This window comes from Hyperolius riggenbachi, chromosome 1 (assembly GCF_040937935.1).
Source record: "Hyperolius riggenbachi isolate aHypRig1 chromosome 1, aHypRig1.pri, whole genome shotgun sequence".
Lineage (NCBI taxonomy): Eukaryota > Metazoa > Chordata > Amphibia > Anura > Hyperoliidae > Hyperolius > Hyperolius riggenbachi.
The window spans coordinates 471,013,079-471,033,972 of record NC_090646.1 but is presented as its reverse complement, the minus strand read 5'-3'; the positions used below and the strand labels follow the sequence as shown (position 1 = coordinate 471,033,972).

Sequence of the window (20,894 nt, the reverse complement as noted above, 5' to 3'; positions counted from 1 at the left end):
CTTCCTCCAGCCCGATCATGCGCACAGATCCCTCCCACGCCGCCATCCTCAGCCTTTTCTATCGCTGTTACTGAGTCCCGTAACTTTGGCCAGTCGCTGCCAATTTTACGCATGCGCAGTGCGCTCCCTCTGTCTCTGGCAGAAAATATTACTATGCCTACGTAGTATTATTCTCTGCTGCAGAGAACGCACTGCGCATGCTCAGACTGGCCGCAACTGGCTCAAGTTACCGGACTCAATACCAGCGATAGAAAAGGCTGAGGATGGCGGCGTGGGAGGGAACCGTGCACATGATGAGGCTGGAGGAAGCCGCAGGTATATATAAAACTTTCACAATGCTTCATCTCTGGTACACTAAGGTGTATAGTAAAGTTTACCACCAGCATTTTTAAAGTGGACCTGAACTCAAAACGTCCTCTCTGCTCAAAAAGATATGCAACAGCAATTTCTTTCTTTGTTACGGCTGATACAAATCCTAAAATAAATCTGCACAGTTTCTACTTCCTGATTCATGGAAGCCGACATATTAACCTACTGTGCTTTCAAATGGCCTTATTATCTGCCCTCTCTGCCATAGGCAGTCATGTGACACGGGGAGAATGAGATTTACTTTTGGTACTGTTTGGGATTGTTATTTTTTTGACATTTTTATAGGTAGATTGGAATGAGAATAATTGCGTAATACCGTATACCGTAATACCGTCATACCGTGGTATTTTTTTTGACGGTTATCATACCGTGAATTTTCATACCGTTGCAACCCTAGTCATGGTAGGCAGATAATGTGGAAGTATTTGGTCGAAGGCACCCATAAGGAGATCCATCGAGTACAGTTAGAGACATTGCTGAGTGCATAAATCCCTGATATAGCTGCCATACATAAACGACATGCAGCATTGTACATGTGATCTGCAGAATAACGATTGTTATACCAGGATGTTAACCACTTGACGACCGCCCCCAGCCAATGGGCGGCGGCAAAGACTGGGCCCAAACGACCGCAATACGCCCATCGGCGGGGGCGGCTGCGGGAGTGGCTATGCAGCGATCGAGTCATTAGTGACGCGATCAGCCGCCGGGGACTCGCTCCGCCCACCGCTCGTGGTAACCCGCCGGCCGTTCGGAAGCGCCGGCAGGTTACTAGCACCCGGATCGCCGCTGCACATATGTATAATAGGCTTTGTAATGTATACAAAGCCTATTATAATGGCTGCCTCCTGCCCTGGTGGTCCCAGTGTCCGAGGGACCACCAGGGCAGGCTGCAGCCACCCTAGTCTGCACCCAAGCACACTGATTTCCCCCCCCCCTGCCCCCTGATCGCCCACAGCACCCCTCAGACCCCCCCCTGCCCACCCCCCAGACCACTGTTTGCACCCAGTCACCCCCCTAATCACCCATCAATCACTCCCTGACACTATCTGTCGACGCTATTTTTTTTTATCCCCCCCACTGCCCCCTCCTGATCACCCCCCCACCCCTCAGATTCTCCCCAGACCCCCCCCCCCTGTGTACTGTATGCATCTATCCCCCCTGATCACCTGTCAATCACCCGTCAATCACCCCCTGTCACTGCTACCCATCAATCAGCCCCTAACCTGCCCCTTGCGGGCAATCTGATCACCCACCCACACCAATAGATCGCCCGCAGATCCGACATCAGATCACCTCCCAAGTGCAGTGTTTACATCTCTTCTCTCCTCTAAACACCCACTAATTACCCATCAATCACCCCCTATCACCACCTGTCACTGTTACCCATCAGACTAGACCCTAATCTACCCCTTGCGGGCACCCAATCACCCGCCCACACGCTCAGATTGCCCTCAGACCCCCCCTTATCAATTCGCCAGTGCAATATTTACATCTGTTATTCCCTGTAATAACCCACTGATCACCTGTCAATCACCTATCAATCACCCCCTGTCACTGCCACCCATCAATCACCCCCTGTCACTGCCACCCATCAATCAGCCCCTAACTTGCCCCTTGCGGGCAATCTGATCACCCACCCACACCAATAGATCGCCCGCAGATCCGACATCAGATCACCTCCCAAGTGCAGTGTTTACATCTCTTCTCTCCTCTAAACACCCATTAATTACCCATCAATCACCCCCTATCACCACCTGTCACGGTTACCCATCAGATTAGACCCTAATCTGCCCCTTGCGGGCACCCAATCACCCGCCCACACCTCAGAAAGTCCTCAGACCCCAGCCCTGATCACCTCGCTAGTGCATTGCTTGCATCTATTTCCCCCCTCTAATCACACCTTGAGACACCCATCAATCACCTCCTGTCACCCCCTAGCACACCTACCCATCAGATCAGGCCCTAATTTGCCCCGTGTGGGCTCCTGATCACTCGGCCAAACCCTCAAATCCCCCTCAGACCCCCTTCCGATCACCTCCCCAGTGCATTGATTGCATCTATTTTCCCCTCTAACCGCCCCCTGAGACACCCATCAATCACCTCCTGTCACCCCCCTAGCACTCCTATCCATCAGATCAGGCCCAAAACATCCTGTCATCTAAGAGGCCACCCTGCTTATGACCGGTTCCACAAAATTTGCCCCCTCATAGACCACCTGTCATCAAAATTTGCAGATGCTTATACCCCTGATCAGTCATTTTGAGAAATTTGGTTTCCAGACTACTCACAGTTTTGGGCCCGTAAAATGCCAGGGCAGTATAGGAACCCCACAAGTGACCCCATTTTAGAAAGAAGACACCCCAAGGTATTCTGTTAGGTGTATGATGAGTTCACAGAAGATTTTATTTTTTGTCAAAAGTTAGCGGAAATTGGATTTTTATTGTTTTTTTCACAAAGTGTCATTTTTCACTAACTTGTGACAAAAAAGAAAATCTTCTATGAACTCACCATACCCCTAACGGAATACAATGGGGTGTCTTCTTTCTAAAATGGGGTCACTTGTGGGGTTCCTATACTGCCCTGGCATTTTAGGAGCCCTAAACCGTGAGGAGTAGTCTAGAAAACAAATGCCTTAAAATGACCTGTGAATAGGACGTTGGGCCCCTTAGCGCACCTAGGCTGCAAAAAAGTGTCACATGTGGTATCGCCATACTCAGGAGAAGTAGTATAATGTGTTTTGTGATGTATTTTTACACATACCCATGCTGGGTGGGAGAAATCTCTCTGTAAATGGACAATTGTGTGTAAAAAAAAATCAAAAATGTGTCATTTACAGAGATATTTCTCCCACCCAGCATGGTTATATGTAAAAATACACCACAAAACACATTATACTACTTCTTCTGAGTACGGCGGTACCACATGTGTGGCACTTTTTTGCACCCTAAGTGCGCTAAAGGGCCCAAAGTCCAATGAGTACCTTTAGGATTTCACAGGTCATTTTGCGACATTTGGTTTCAAGACTACTCCTCACGGTTTAGGGCCCCTAAAATGCCAGGGCAGTATAGGAACCCCACAAATGACCCCATTTTAGAAAGAAGACACCCCAAGGTATTCCGTTAGGAGTATGGTGAGTTCATAGAAGATTTTATGTTTTGTCACAAGTTAGCGGAAAATGACACTTTGTGAAAAAAAAAAACAATTAAAATCAATTTCCGCTAACTTGTGACAAAAAAAAAAAATCTTCTATGAACTCACCATCCTCCTAACGGAATACCTTGGGGTGTCTTCTTTCTAAAATGGGGTAATTTGTGGGGTTCCTATACTGTCCTGGCATTTTAGGGGCCCTAAACCGTGAGGAGTAGTCTTGAAACGAAATTTCTCAAAATGACCTGTGAAATCCTAAAGGTACTCATTGAACTTTGGGCCCCTTAGCGCAGTTAGGGTGCAAAAAAGTGCCACACATGTGGTATCGCCGTACTCAGGAGAAGTAGTATAATGTGTTTTGGGGTGTATTTTTCCACATACCCATGCTGAGTGGGAGAAATATCTCTATAAATAGACAATTGTGTGTAAAAAAAAATAAAACAATTGTCATTTACAGAGATATTTCTCCCACCCAGCATGGGTATGTGTAAAAATACACCCCAAAACACATTATACTACTTCTCCTGAGTACGGCAATACCACATGTGTGGCACTTTTTTGCAGCCTAACTGCGCTAAGGGGCCAAAAGTCCAATGAGCATCTTTAGGCTTTACAGGGGTGTTTACAATTAGGCACCCCCAAAATGCCAGGACAGTGAACACACCCCACAAATGACCCCATTTTGGAAAGTAGACACTTCAAGGTATTCAGAGAGGAGCATAGTGAGTCCGTGGCAGATTTCATTTTTTTTTTTGTCGCAAGTTAGAAGAAATGGAAACTTTTTTTTTTTTCTTTTTTTTGTCAGAAAGTGTCATTTTCCGCTAACTTGTGACAAAAAATAAAATCTTCTATGAACTCACCATGCCTCTCACTGAATACTTTGGGATGTTTTCTTTCCAAAATGGGGTCATTTGGGGGGTATTTCTACTATCCTGGAATTTTAGCCCCTCATGAAACCTGACAGGTGCGCAGAAAAGTCAGAGATGCTTGAAAATGGGAAAATTCACTTTTGGCACCATAGTTTGTAAACGCTATAACTTTTACCCAATCCAATAAATATACACTGAATGGTTTTTTTTTTAATCAAAGACATGTAGCAGAATAACTTTCGCGCTCAAATGTATAGGAAATTTTACTTTATTTGAAAAATGTCAGCACAGCAAGTTAAAAAAGTAATTTTTTTGCCAAAATTCATGTCTTTTTTGATAAATATAATAAAAACTAAAACTCGCAGCAGCAATCAAATAGCAGCAAAAGAAAGCTGTATTAGTGACAAGAAAATGAGGTAAAATTCCTTTAGGTGGTAGGTTGTATGACCAAGCAATAAACCGTGAAAGCTGCAGTGGTCTGAATGGAGAAAAAGGCTCTGGTCCTTAAGGGGCGAAAAGACTGTGGTCCTCAAGTGGTTAATGAGGCATATTTAGCAAAGTCAGCAAAGACATACAGTACCTGAGGTTGAGGCTGGGGGATCTGCAATGCTCCCCGAAATGGAGGAAACAATATAGTTCTGATGCGGTACTTCCAATGGTTGTTTAAAGCAGTAATAGGGGCCAGGTGCATCGGGAAACTTGCAGGAGAAAACTTGCTGTTTGTCCCGTGACGCAGTTGTAATTTCTATTGTGCTGGTAAGGGTGAATACTGCGAAGTTATCCTCTCATGACCTTAGCTAATCTTCTTCCTCTGTGAGAGATGGTTTTGAGCGAGAGCATTTCTCCAGCCAGCTAGTGACTTCTTCTGGGTCTGTAAAGAAGTGGGTTTTGGCACCATCCGCTACTCTAAGTTTGGCCGGGTAAAGCATGGCGTATGCAAGATTGTTGTCTCTCAGTTTTCGTTTGGCTGCAGCAAATGTGGCTCGAATCTTTTGAACCTCCAACGAAAAGTCCGGATAAAAGGATAGGGTTACGTTTTCAAATTTAACCGTACCTTTTTCTCTCGCCGCTCTCAAAACGGTATCCCGGTCTCTATAGTTCAAAAGTTTAAAGATGAAGGTTCTGGCAGGTGCACCCGGAGGTGGAATTTTTGGAGAGATTCTGTGTGCACGTTCAATTATGAATGCGGAAGAAAAGCTGTCACGGCCGAATAGCGTTATAAGCAGGTCTTCGGTAATTTTTTCTTGAGAATTACCTTCACTTTTTTCAGGTAGTCCTACAATTCTTATGTTGGATCTACGCTGTCTATTCTCGTGATCCTCCTGACGGTCTTTGATTAACTTCAGGTCCTTTTGCATCTGACCCTGCTCTCTGGAGAAAGGTCGCATCTTATCTTCCAGGTCACTAATACGTGTCTCTGCTGCTTCCACTCTGGCCTTAAGAGCATGGAGGTCTTGTCTGAGAAAGGATACATCTGCTCGCACTTCCCCTAGAGTGGATGTAATGGAGGTTAAGCTGGTTTGACATGCCGTGATTGCTGTTAAAATCTGTGTTAGTGTAGGAGGCTCAATGTCTTCTGTAACCTCCTCCGCTGGAGCTGATTGCGTGTCAGAGTCAGCGCCATCTTGGTCATCTCGGCGGAATTTATTTAGTTTAGCAATAGCCGTGGATTGTCTCACCGAGGCCATGGTCTTTCCTCAAAAGGTCAGTGTGGTGTTATCTGCCCGATCAGCCCAAAACTTTGAGCTTTAAAGAGGGTTTAGGATGCTTTCAGGATGTTGCCGGAGCAGAGCTTGCCTGGTCTGCGTCCTCACTCCATTAGCACTTGGCCACGCCCCCCTTTGGCAGACACTTTAGACTCGTGCAGAGATGTCTTGGGACATGCTAGGCCTCCCTGGAGCCTTTTTTTTTTTAAATGTAACCCTGATGTTACTGGCTCATATACCTGTATATAAGTCTACATGCTGCAGTGACAGAGTTAAAGCAGACCTGAACGGTTATTCCACATATAGGGCCTGATTCGCAAAGCTTTTCTGTTAAATTGTCTCACCTTATTTATTAATTCACGATTGTCTCTCCTTAAAGAGACACTGAAGCGAAAAAAAAATATGATATAATGAATTGGTTGTGTACTATGAATAATTACTAGAAGATTAGCAGCAAAGAAAATATTCTCATTTTTATTTTCAGGTATATAGTGTTTTTTCTAACATTGCATCATTCTCTAATATGTGCAGATTACACAACACTCAGCATTCAAAATGATTCTTTGAGAGCAGTCTGTGAACTAATGACCTCTCCTCTGGCAGAGAAAAAGTAAATAGTTCAATAACAGTTGAGATAATAAAAGTCAGAAAACAGCCCTCTCCAAGACTTTGAAAGTCGTAGAGATTAATGGCTTTTTTGTATAGAGATAACAACTGGAGTTTCTTAACTCTTCCTGTACTGGAAACAATTAGACTGATGTATCTGATCTTAATGTTTTTTTTCTTAGCTGTACTACACATACAAATCATAATATCATAATTTTTTTTTCGCTTCAGTGTCTCTTTAAATGACTTAACTTATGATTTAGCTCTCCTTAACGGACTAAACTCATGGTTTAGCTCTCCTTAAAGGGACTCCGAGCTCACGAAAAAAAGAAAAGTTGTACTCACCAGGGGCTTTCTCCAGCCCAGTGCTGGTCGGGAGGTCCCACACCGGCGTCCTGGCTCCTCTCCTTCTCCCCGCTCCGGTATAGCTGACAGGCCGCAGCCCGGGCGACACTCGGTGGAGTGTCGGGCTGCAGCTTCCGCGTATGACGCGGATTACGTCACACGCCGGCCGCCTCGCGTCATCACGGCGGCCGGCGTGAAAGTACTGCGCATGCGCAGTACTTTCACGCCGGCCGCCGTGATGACGCGAGGCAGCCGGCGTGTGACATAATGTGTCGCCCGGGCTGCGGCCTGTCAGCTATACCGGAGCGGGGAGAAGGAGAGGAGCCAGGACGCCGGCGTGGGACCTCCCGACCAGCACTGGGCTGGAGAAAGCCCCTGGTGAGTACAACTTTTCTTTTTTTCGTGAGCTCGGAGTCCCTTTAAAGAGACACTGAAGCGAAAAAAAAATTATGATATAATTTGTATGTGTAGTACAGCTAAGAAATAAAACATTAGGAGCAGAGACATAAGTCTAATGTTTCCAGTACAGAAAGCATTAAAGCGACTCTGAAGTCTCATAAAATTCACGTTTTCATTTTAAAAATCACTTTAACATCATTGCCCTACCTAAAACGCCGCAGCTATACCGGAGCGGGGAGAAGGAGAGGAGCCAGGACGCCGGCGTGGGACCTCCCGACCAGCACTGGGCTGGAGAAAGCCCCTGGTGAGTACAACTTTTCTTTTTTTCGTGAGCTCGGAGTCCCTTTAAAGAGACACTGAAGCGAAAAAAAAATTATGATATAATTTGTATGTGTAGTACAGCTAAGAAATAAAACATTAGGAGCAGAGACATAAGTCTAATGTTTCCAGTACAGAAAGCATTAAAGCGACTCTGAAGTCTCATAAAATTCACGTTTTCATTTTAAAAATCACTTTAACATCATTGCCCTACCTAAAACGCCGCATCTCGTGGCTGAACTCTAACTAAATCCCCCCCTAACTCTCCCCCGCAAAATCCATGACTTGGTCGTGGATTTTGCTGCCCCGGGAGGCAGAGCTTCAGCTCTGCCTCCATGGGCGTCAATCCACGCGTATCCCCGCCCCGCATTAAAAGAAGACTGAGAGGGGCGATCCGTGCTGATAGACGCGTGTAGAGGCAGAGCTGCAGCCGAAACCTCTGCCTCTCACTGAAGCGCTCCCCACAGTGTGCCCTGGGAGTTTGGGATGATTTAGTTAGTGTGTCAGCCGCGGGGATGTGCCATTTTAGGTAGGGCAATGATGTTCAAGTGATTTTTAAAATAAAAACATTAATTTTATGAGACTTCAGTCTCTCTTTAAGAAACTCCAGTAGTGCTCTATTCAAAAGAGTTATTGAACTACACGACTTTAAAAGTTGCAGAGAGCTCTGCTTTCGGAAGCTTATTATTTCAAGTGTCTGCAGAAAAAAAAAATACAGTGCCAGAGGACAGTTCTAAAGTTTACTAGCCGGCTCTGTAAAATCATTTAGGATGCTGAGTAGTGTGTAAATTGCAAATATTAGAGAATGATGCAAGGTTATAAAAAAACTGTATAACTGAAAATAGAGAACATTTTCTTTGCTACTAACGTTCTAGTAAGTATACGTACTACACAACCAATTCATTGTATCATAATTTTTTCTCGCTTCAGTGTCTCTCTGACTTAAATCATGGTTTAGCTCTCCTTATCTATTTATCTCATGAATTATCTCTCCTTATTTGTTCATCTCCTGCATTAGCACTCTACACAGTTAAGGTGAAAAATAATTAACCTTTGTGAATCAACCCCATAGTTGCTTAACCACTTGAGGACCGTGGGCTTTACCCCCTTTTAGGACCAGACCCTTTTTTTCCATTCAGACCACTGCAGCTTTCACGGTTTATTGCTCGCTCATACAACCTACCACCTAAATGAATTTTGGCTCCTTTTCTTGTCACTAATAAAGCTTTCTTTTGGTGCTATTTGATTGCTGCTGCGATTTTTACTTTTTATTATATTCATCAAAAAAGACATGAATTTTAGCACAGAAAGTTAAAAAAAATCATTTTTTTTGCCGACATTTTTCAAATAAAGTAAAATTTCTGTATACATGCAGCATGAAAAATGTGGACAAACATGTTTTTGATAAAAAAAAAACCCATTCAGCCTATATTTATTGGTTTGGGTAAAAGTTATAGGGTTTACAAACTATGGTGCAAAAAGTGAATTTTCCCATTTTGTAGCATCTATGACTTTTCTGACCACCTGTCATGTTTCATGAGGGGCTAGAATTCCAGGATAGTATAAATACCCCCCAAATGACCCCATTTTGGAAAGGCATCCCAAAGTATTCACTGAGAGGCATAGTGAGTTCATAGAAGATATTATTTTTTGTCACAAGTTAGCGGAAAATGACAGTTTGTGACAAGAAAAAAAAAAGTTTCCATTTCTGCTAACTTGTGACAAAAAAGTTTTGTTTCAAGATTACTCCTCACGGTTTAGGGCCCCTAAAATGCCAGGGCAGTATAGGAATCCCACTAATTACCCCATTTTAGAAAGAAGACACCCCAAGGTATTCCGTTAGGAGTATGGCGAGTTCATAGAAGATTTTATTTTTTGTCGCAAGTTAGCGGAAATTGATTTTAATTGTTTTTTTTTCACAAAGTGTCATTTTCCGCTAACTTGTGACAAAAAATAAAATCTTCTATGAACTCACCATACTCCTAACGGAATACCTTGGGGTGTCTTCTTTCTAAAATGGGGTCATTAGTGGGGTTCCTATACTGCCCTGGCATTTTAGGGGCCCTAAACCGTGAGGAGTAGTCTTGAAACAAAAATGACCTGTGAAATCCTAAAGGTACTCATTGGACTTTGGGCCCCTTAGCGCAGTTAGGGTGTAAAAAAGTGCCACACATGTGGTATCGCCGTACTCAGGAGAAGTAGTATAATGTGTTTTGGGGTATATTTTTACACATACCCATGCTGAGTGGGAGACATATCTCTGTAAATGACAATTGTGTGTAAAAAAAAAAATCAAACAATTGTCATTTACAGAGATATTTCTCCCACCCAGCATGGGTATGTGTAAAAATACACCCCAAAACATTATACTACTTCTCCTGAGTACGGCAATACCACATGTGACACTTTTTTGCAGCCTAGGTGCGCTAAGGGGCCCAACGTCCTATTCACAGGTCATTTTGAGGCATTTGTTTTCTAGACTACTCCTCACGGTTTAGGGCCCCTAAAATGCCAGGGCAGTATAGGAACCCCACAAGTGACCCCATTTTAGAAAGAAGACACCCCAAGGTATTCCGTTAGGTGTATGGCGAGTTCATAGAAGATTTTATTTTTTGTCACAAGTTAGTGAAAAATGACACTTTGTGAAAAAAAAAAACAATGAAAATCAATTTCCGCTAACTTTTGACAAAAAATAAAATCTAACTCGTCATACACCTAACAGAATACCTTGGGGTGTCTTTTTTCTAAAATGGGGTCACTTGTGGGGTTCCTATACCGCCCTGGCATTTTAGTAGTCTGTGAGTAGTCTGGAAACCAAATGTCTCAAAATGACTGTTCAGGGGTATAAGCATCTGCAAATTTTGATGACAGGTGGTCTATGAGGGGGCGAATTTTGTGGAACCGGTCATAAGCAGGGTGGCCTTTTAGATGACAGGTTGTACTGGGTCTGATCTGATGGATAAGAGTGCTAGGGGGGTGACAGGAGGTGATTGATGGGTGTCTCAGGGGGTGGTTAGAGGGGAAAATAGATGCAATCAATGCACTGGGAAGGTGATCGGAAGGGGGTCTGAGGGGGATCTGAGGGTTTGGCCGAGTGATCAGGACCCCACACAGGGCAAATTAGGGCCTGATCTGATGGGTAGGTGTGCTAGGGGGTGACAGGAGGTGATTGATGGGTGTCTCAAGGTGTGATTAGAGGGGGGGAATAGATGCAAGCAATGCACTGGCGAGGTGATCAGGGCTGGGGTCTGAGGGCGTTCTGAGGGTGTGGGCGGGTGATTGAGTGCCCTAGGGGCAGATAGGGGTCTAATCTGATGGGTAGCAGTGACAGGGGGTGATTGATGGGTAATTAGTGGGTGTTTAGGGTAGAGAACAGATGTAAACACTGCACTTGGGAGGTGATCTGACGTCGGATCTGCGGGCGATCTATTGGTGTGGGTGATCAGATTGCCCGCAAGGGGCAGGTTAGGGGCTGATTGATGGGTGGCAGTGACAGGGGGTGATTGACAGGTGATCAGGGGGATAGATGCATACAGTACACGGTGGGGGGGGGGGTCTGGGGAGAATCTGAGGGGTGGGGGAGTGATCAGGAGGGAGCAGGGGGCAGTTTAGGGAATAAAAAAAATAGCGTTTACAGATAGTGACAGGGAGTGATTGATGGGTGATTGGGTGCAAACAGTGGTCTGGGGGGTGGGCAGGCGGGGGTGGGTCTGAGGGGTGCTGTGGGCGATCAGGGGGCAGGGGGGGGGGAAATCAGTGTGCTTGGGTGCAGACTAAGGTGGCTGCAGCCTGCCCTGGTGGTCCCTCGGACACTGGGACCACCAGGGCAGGAGGCAGCCTGTATAATACACTTTGTATACATTACAAAGTGTATTATACACTTTGTATGCGGCGATCCGGGTGCTAGTAATCCGCCGGCGCTTCAGAACGGCCGGCGGGTTACAGCGCGAGGGGGGCGGAGCCAGTCCCCAGCAGAAGATCGCGTCACGAATGACGCGATCACTCCGCCCGTACAAGGACCGCCGCCAATTGTACATACGACGGTCCTTGCAGGATCCACTTCCCGGCCGCCATTTGTACATGCGGCGGTCGGGAAGTGGTTAAGCCCTGTTCACACTGCACAGGTTTCCAGCCTTGTTTTGGAAACGCGTGCAGGAGGCCGACACGCATAACATCAGACAGTGCATAGAGTGCACTGTCTGATGTTCACACTGAATGCGTTCCGGACCTATGCGGTCCGGGAACGCATGCTGCACGCATTTATTGCAAAAACGTACGGCTGTCCCATTCACTTTTCAGTGATGGAATCAGCCACGCAACGCATACAAAAGCGGATGGCGTGCGTTCTGCACGCATGACGTTCCGCGTTTGTAATGTGAACGGGGCCTAAGAAATTCACTGTCCTGTATTTGTTTAGCCAGATCAAAGTTTCTAATTAATTCTGATCAGCTGCTGTGAATAGACTGCAGGACCTCTGCCAAGGTAGCTCTCCCCATACAGTAACACTGAGACTTAACTCTTTCAGTGCTCTCTGCAAAGTGAAGCCAAGTTAACTTAAAACTCCAGATTTTTTTATTTTAGGATTTCTCTAGATTGTAATGAAAAATTTGCTCCATAAAGGTTATCCTGCTGTGGATAATCTTTTAGAGCAGATAGGAAGTTCTGAATATAGTTCCACTTTAAAGTAAACCCGCGGTGAGAGTGATATGGAGGCTGCCATATTTATTTCCTTTTAAGCAATACCAGTTGCCTGGCAGTCCTGCTGATCCTCTGCCTCTTAATACTTTTAGCCATAGACCCTGAACTAGCATATGCAGATCCGATATCTGACAAGATTAGCTGCATGCTTGTTTCAGGTGTGTGATTCAGACACTACTACAGCCATTTAGACCAGCAGGGCTACCAGACAACTGGTATTGTTTAAAAGGAAATATGGCAGCCTTCATATACCTCTCACCTCGGGTTCACTTTAAGTTAATTGATCACAGTTGTTGTAATTGAACCTCCTTAGTGATAAACCCCACTCAGGCTCGGGCGGATAATTTGCATCTCAGAGTGGTAACCTCGAGTCTGACTTGTGGTAGCTGCCAGGAGGTATGTGCAGAGCATAGCGTGCAGTGGCCATTTGTAACTCACCTCCCCCCAGGATGCAGACGCTGGCAGCCATTTTTCTTCTAGTCCTCGGAGGCTTGCAATCTCACTATGGGGGTAGACCACCACCTGGTGGATGGAGGGAGAATTGCAGCACTGCATCCAGGGGTGTAAGTCGCTGGGCTGCTGCAGATCTCTCTAGTGGCATGATTTTTTCCTGCTTTTAGGGTCTTAAAGCATATGAAAAAATTGCACCGCTTTTAGACCCTAGATTTGAAACCATGCTGTTAGTTAGGGAGATTAAACCAAACAAAAATGTCCACATGGGCTTTGCTTATACTTGAGTGCAAGGTTAGCGGATTCATGTCTGTTTTTTTTTTTTATTAATGGAAACTTATGGGAATCTATAGAGCATTTCATAATTACCCTCTACATTGACTTGATCTGTAATGTGTTATTTAAAGCAGAACGTGAAAATATTGTATACACGAGTAAAATTAGCACTGACCTGTCTATTGGCGTTATAATAAATGGAATAGTGGAAAGTCCTACAGCAGTAGTAGCCCACTTTCTTGCTGGGAGTGGCCAGCGCGTGACTCGTGCCATTATGTAAAGTGATGCAGCGCATATTCGGTTGATGGTGAATCCAGGAATAGCCACAGATGCCAGAGCTTGCCAGACAAATGTATCGATCACAGCCACCGTGACCTCCTTTGTTCTTCCAGGACTCTCCTTATTAGCCTTACGAAAAAGCAGAGAAGAGTGAAGAGAGGGCCAGCACATATTTCTTTTAAATTATTTAGATTACATTTTTCTTTTATTAGAGAGCTCCAGAAATTGTTGTTTGATATTGTAGAGCCAAGTATAAAGCTATAAAGTTCTCTCAACACTTCAGAACATTTATATTGGAGCTCCACTTAGTAAACCATGCATTTCAGTACTACATGTTGATGGGACTAAAGGAAAAGTCAACTTTCCACTCAGATTACATATTTCAAGGATTTCTGGAAAACCTTATTTCAGCCTGATTCCTCCCCAGTTGTGAGCGTTTGACAGTCATTTCACTGCATGTCATCTGCTGGAGCAAAGGGTCCCTTGGGGCATTTCCATGAGCAGTTGATAGGCAGTGAAAAGACTGTTGAACTCTCACAACTGCTTGGTACATGCTCACTGACTATGCAGTTCAGCTGCCCATGGAATAGGGCCCTTAGGCCCCTTATCCACGAGCAGTTGATAGGCAGTGAAGCCTCTCAGGCCTCTTTTCCATGGACAGTTGATAGGCAGTGACATGCCTCACAAACGCTCACTACTGCTTGCTGCTGCCGGATAACTGCTCACTGCTGCGGTAACTTCTTGCAGAGCACACAATTCAACTGTCCGTGGAAAAGAGGCCCCAGACTCTTACAACTGCTTGCTGCCACCTGGCTACTGCTTGCAGAGCACACAGTTCAACTGTACTGTGGAAAGGAGCCCTTAAAGGATAATAGAGATCATTAATAATAAAAGAGTTATACATACCTAGGGCTTTCTCCAGCCCCATCCACATGGATTGCTCTGGTTTCCTTTAAATTGAGGGCTCATTTCCACTATCGCGAATTCGCATGCGTTTTTCGCATGCAAATTCGCATAGCAATACAAGTGAATGGGACTGTTTCCACTTGTCAGGATTCCTTTGCGTTTTTCTGTGCAGAAAAAATTCACATGGCAGAGCCATCAGAATTCGCATGCCGCATACCGCTATGCGAATCGCATACAATGTATTTCTCAATTCGCATAGAAACAATGGAAAAGCACACCAGCACTGCCATGGTTAAATTCGCATCATCCATGCGAATTAGCGTGCAAATTTTTTCCGCGGCGATTCGCACCGCACAAGTGGAAATGCAGCCTTACACACTATTTAGAATTGCATGCATTTGCTGCATAGTAGAAAACGCATGCAAAATCACACATACTGTAAGTATGTGTTGCTCAAAAATCACATTGGTATGCAAATTGTCTTGCAATTTTACGTGTGTTTTTAACATTGCACAGAAAGTTCCTTTTCCCCACATACTGTATGCGAATTGCATGCTACTTACATACAATACCTTTTTTTTTTTAATGGAGCCCTAAAGACGAGCATTTTCGCATGTGTCTTAGAAAAAAAATTCAGCTTATTTTTTCACATCTCTCTTGAATAGGTACACTATTAAAAACACATGAAAAAAACACACAGAAATGCAAAGAAAAATGCACATGCCAGAAAATGCATGGTTTCATAATCATTATAGGAGTCTAAAGTAGAGATGTCGCGAATCTCCAATTTTCGGTTCGCGAACCGGGTTCGCGAACTTCCGCAGAAGGTTCGGTTCGCGGAAAAATTCGCGAACCGCAATAGACTTCAATGGGGAGGCGAACTTTGCAAAAATAGAAAAAATTATGCTGGCCACAAAAGTGATGGAAAAGATGTTTCAAGGGGTCTAACACCTGGAGGGGGGCATGGCGGAGTGGGATACATGACAAAAGTCCTGGTGAAAAATCTGGATGTGACGCAAAGCAGCGTTTTAAGGGCAGAAATCACATTGAATGCTAAATTGGAGGCATAAAGTGCTTTACAACATCTTGCATGTGTATACATCAAACAGGGAGTGTAATTAGAGTACTGCTTCACACTGACACACCAAACTCACTGTGTAACGCACCGCAAACAGCTGTTTGTGTAGTGACGGCCATGCTGGACTACTGCGCAACATGGCGTGATTGCTCTTCCTCACTCAGTGATGTCAGGTAATGTGTGACTTCCTTCTCAACTTTCCATGGCATTGTTAAAAAGCTTACGTTTTGTTTTTAATTTACATTTTCTACTTGCTGTGTACTTGTTCAGTACCGCTACAATGAGAATCCTGTGGAGGCGGGCAAGTCTGCCATTGTGACCCCGGGTAATGGCCGGGGAATGAGAGGTTTGAATCCGGTGTGGAGCCTGAGCAACGGCTACCACTACACATCCAAGGAGGGCAGCGGGCAGGCATGCACGCCCGCCCGCCCCGAGGTAGTGACCAAAAATAACAATACAGGAGGAGGACTTTCGAGGCCCTGCTGTGTATTTGAAATGAATGTACTTTAAATCCTTTAACGAGAACCAGTTATGGCGGGCAAAGATGACACCACATTCCTTTCACGAGAATCATATGGAGGCGGGCAAGTCTGTCATTTGTGACCCCGGGTAATGGCCGGGGAATGAGGGATGGAATCCGGTGTGGAGCCTGAGAAACGGCTACCACCACACATCCAAGGAGGGCAGCAGGTAGGCATGCACGCCCGCCCCGAGGTAGTGACCAAAAATAACAATACAGGAGGCGGACTTCCGAGGCCCTGCTGTGTATTTGAAATGAATGTACTTTAAATCCTTTAACGAGAACCAGTTATGGCGGGCAAAGATGACACCACATTCCTTTCACGAGAATCATATGGAGGCGGGCAAGTCTGTCATTTGTGACCCCGGGTAATGGCCGGGAAATGAGAGATGGAATCCGGTGTGGAGCCTGAGAAACGGCTACCACTACACATCCAAGGAGGGCAGCAGGTAGGCATGCACGCCCGTCCCGAGGTAGTGATCAAAAATAACAATACAGGAGGCGGACTTTCGAGGCCCTGCTGTGTATTTGAAATGAATTAACTTTAAATCCTTTAACGGGAATCCGTTATGGAGGGCAAGTCTGCCATTGTCACCGCGGGGAATGAAGGTTGGATTGCGGCCCGAAGTGGGAGCCTGCTGAGACCCATGCTGTAGCTGCCCTGACCGTGCTTTGCAGACCAGGCATCTGTGGTCAGATGGACCCTTGAGCCAGCGGAAGACAAACCAAGTCGAAAGCATTTGCCAAGAATGTTTTACGGAGGGCAAGTTTTTTTGCCCTTTTTTTTAAATTTTTTGAAAATGATAGATGGTTGTATTTTTAAATTGTTTGAAAGTTTAGATGGTTGTATTTTTAAATTGTTTAAAAGTGTATCCATTCTTCCTCCCCCCCAGCCACGAACAATACCATGGGAACGTGGAGCAGCAGAAGCCCCCTGTGACGGCTGCCACGGTTGTTCTCCGCTGCTTGTCTTTTGAGGGGTGCTTCTTTTCCTCAGGTGTTCTTGCCATAGCTGTTTGTGCCTTCTCTCCAGGTGCCTTCGTAAAGCACTTGTCCCTACGTGACAGTTGGCCTTTCCACGGCTCAATTTTTGCTGGCAGAGACAACAGATGGCTTTGCTCCGATCTGAGACACACACGTGAAAAAATTTCCAAACCGCTGAGCCCCCCTGGGCTGATGGCGCTACGGTGGCATCAGCAGCTGACGTTGAAGGGCATGTTGGCTGTCTGGCCATAGCTGGCGATACATGGCGCCGGACACTGCCCCCAGCTGATTCTGAGGACGAGCTCCCTCTTGTATTGCGTTCCGGAGTTGGAGCCTGATCAACGTCTACCACCACACATCCAGGCAAGGAGGGAAGCAGGCAGGCATGCACGCCCGCCCCGAGGTAGTGACCAAAAATAACAATACAGGACTCAGGAGGACCTTTTGCGGCCCTAATTGAAATGAACTAACTTTAAATCCTTTAACGGGAATCCGTTATGGAGGGCAAGTCTGCCATTGTCACTGCGGGGAATGAAGGTTGGATTCCGGCCAGAAGTGGGAGCCTGCTGAGACCCATGCTGTAGCTGCCCTGACCGTGCTTTGCCGACCAGGCATCTGTGGTCAGATGGACCCTTGAGCCAGCGGAAGACAAACCAAGTCGAAAGCATTTGCCAGGAATGTTTTACGGAGGGCAAGTTTTTTTGCCCTTTTTTTAAATTTTTTGAAAATGATAGATGGTTGTATTTTTAAATTGTTTGAAAGTTTAGATGGTTGTATTTTTAAATTGTTTGAAAGTTTAGATGGTTGTATTTTTAAATTGTTTGAAAGTGTATCCATTCAAGTGCAAGTTATGCACTGACTGCCAGGTATAATGTGCAGTCACAGATGCAGTGAAAGGTATGCAGTGACTGCAAACAGCCGTTTGTGTAGTGACGGCCGTGCTGGACTGGTGCGCACCGTGACGAGAGTGCAGGTGATGGTGGCTTTTCAGCCCATATGCTTGCCCGGCTGATGTAGCTGAATGACAGAACAGTGACTTTCCAGCTGATCAAATTTGGTCTGACCACAATGAAGCAACGACCTTAATATCTTTTGTGTGCCACCCCCACCCGAGACACTCAAATAGCCGGCGGTCATTGCTTCATTGTGATGCGCAAGCCCCTTCACCGCGGCAAGGTAATGATCACGAAGGGGGATGGGCACATGTACACGCACCAGAAAAATTAGTGTAGCGGCCGCTGCTAGCAGCGGCCTTAAAAATTCAGGAATCCGCCTAGAGTCCTGGACCCTGTTGGTAGTGGCGGAGAAGGCAGTCAAGCGGCCTGCAGGCAGAGATGCTGTGTGTGGGGAGTGGACTGACTTAGTCTTCGGTCGTGCAGTAGCCCTCCGTGATCCATTCCTCATTCATTTTGATAAAGGTCAGGTACTGAACACTGTCGTGACTTAGGCGACTTCTCTTCTCAGTAACTATGCCTCCAGCTGCACTGAAGGTCCTTTCTGACAGGACGCTTGCGGCAGGGCAAGAGAGGAGTTGTATGGCAAATTGGGACAGCTCTGGCCACAGGTCAAGCCTGCGCAACCAGTAGTCCAAGGGTTCATCGTCGCTTTTCGCAGAGTCTACATCCACACTCAAGGCCAGGTAGTCGGCTACCTGCCGGTCCAGGCGTTGGTGGAGGGTGGATCCGGAAGGACTATGGCGAGGAGTTGGACTAAAGAACGTCCGCATGTCCGACATCACCCTGAGATCGCTGGAGCGTCCTGTTCTTGCCTGCGTGGACTTGGGAGGAGGAGGGTTACTGCCAGTGGTAACTTGATTGCGTTGTGCAGCCACATCACCCTTAAACGCATTGTAAAGCATCATCGACAGCTTGTTCTGCAAGTGCTGCATCCTTTCCGCCTTTTGTTGAGTTGGTAAGAGGTCCGCCACTTTGTGCCTGTACCGAGGGTCTAGTAGCGTGGCCACCCAGTACAGGTCATTCGTCTTGAGTTTTTTGATACGGGGGTCCCTCAACAGGCTGGACAACATGAAAGAGGACATCTGCACAAAGCTGGATGCAGAGGTACTCTCCATCTCCTCATGCTCTTCCTCAGTGACGGGACGCAACTCCTCTTCCTCCCCCCAGCCACGAACAATACCACGGGAACGTGGAGCAGCAGAAGCCCCCTGTGATGGCTGCCGCGGTTGTTCTCCTTCCGCCGCCTCTTCCTCCTCCACAGAAACACCTTCCTCATCATCACCATCATTAGAGTCTGACTCCTCTCCTTCCCCACACGACTCCTCTTCTTCCTCCTCCTCCCCCCTCTGTGCTGCCGCCGGTGTTGTGGAAACATCGGGTTCGTGTGTAAATGGCTCCAATGAATCCTGCTGCCCTAACTCTTCTTGTTCACGCTCCTCCACAGCTGTATCCACCACTCTACGCACGGCACGCTCCAGGAAGTAGGCGTAGGGGATCAAGTCGCTGATGGTGCCCTCATCGCGACTCACCAGTTTGGTCACCTCCTCAAAGGGCTCCATGACCCTGCATGCATTTCGCATCAGTGTCCAGTTGTTGGGCCACAACATCCCCATCCTCCCAGATTGTGTCCTTGTACTGTAATGATACAGGTAGTGGGTGACGGCTTTCTCCTGGTCTAGCAGGCGAGAGAACATCAGCAGGGTGGAATTCCAGCGAGTCGGGCTATCGCAAATCAGGCGTCTCACCGGCAAGTTGTTTCTACGCTGAATCTCTGCAAAGCGTGCCATGGCTTTGTAAGAGCGCCTGAAATGCCCACACAACTTCCTGGCCTGCTTCAGGACGTCCTCTAAGCCTGGGTACTTGGACACAAATCTTTGCACGACCAGATTAAGCACATGTGCCATGCAGGGTATGTGTGTCAGCTTTCCCAAATTCAACGCAGCAATGAGATTGCTGCCGTTGTCACACACCACGTTGCCGATCTCAAGCTTGTGCGGGGTCAGCCATTGCTCCACCTGTTTGTTAAGAGCAGCCAGGAGAGCTGCTCCAGTGTGACTCTCCGCTTTCAGGCAAGACATGTCTAACACTGCATGACACCGTTGCACCTGGCATGCAGCATAGGCCCTGGGGTGCTGGGGCTGTGTAGCTGGGGAGGAGATGGCGGCACAAGCCAAGGAGGAGGAGGATGACGACAGCGAAGCGGTGATAGCAGGTGGAGAGGAGGTGGCTGGAGGCCTGCCTGCAAGCCGTGGAGGTGTGACAAGTCGGTCCTCTGCGCAGCCACGTACTCCCTGCTTGCTGCCATCGGTCACCAGGTTGACCCAATGGGCTGTGTATGTAATGTAGTGGCCCTGCCCGTGCTTGGCAGACCAGGCATCCGTGGTCAGGTGGACCCTTGACCCAACGCTGTGTGCCAGAGATGACACCACTTGCCTCTCAACTGCACGGTACAGTTTGGGTATGGCCTTTTGAGAAAAATAATTGCGGCCTGGTATCTTCCACTGCGGTGTACCAATGGCCACAAACTTACGGAAAGCCTCAGACTCCACCAGCTTGTATGGTAATAGCTGGCGAGCTAATAGTTCCGCCACGCCAGCTGTCAGACGCCGGGCAAGAGGGTGACTGGCAGACATTTGCTTCTTCCGCTCAAATACTTCCTTCACGGACAGCTGGGTACTGCTGTGGGCAGAGGAGAAGGAACCGCTCAAGGGAAGAGGCGGTGTGGAGGAGGGTGGCTGTGAAGGTGCAAGGGAGAAAGTGGATGAAGACGATGCACCTGAAGGAGGAAGAGGAGAAGGAGTTTGGCTTGTCTTTTGAGGAGTGCTGCTTTTACTCAGGTGTTCTTGCCATAGCTGTTTGTGCCTTCTCTCCAGGTGCCTTCGTAAGGCACTTGTCCCTACGTGAGAGTTGGCCTTTCCACGGCTCAATTTTTGCTGGCAGAGACAACAGATGGCTTTGCTCCGATCTGAGACACACACGTGAAAA

General features: G+C 46.7%; 1 protein-coding gene across 1 annotated transcript in view; it reads right to left on the bottom strand.

Annotated features, from left to right (window-relative positions):
- Window positions 1-20,894, bottom strand: part of MTFP1 (mitochondrial fission process 1) — a 37,528-nt gene that overhangs the window by 7,859 nt on the left and 8,775 nt on the right. The window contains exon 3 of the mRNA XM_068271499.1: window positions 13,362-13,594. Within this exon, the coding sequence (XP_068127600.1) occupies window positions 13,362-13,594 (233 nt within the window). The remainder of the gene's footprint in view (window positions 1-13,361; window positions 13,595-20,894) is intronic.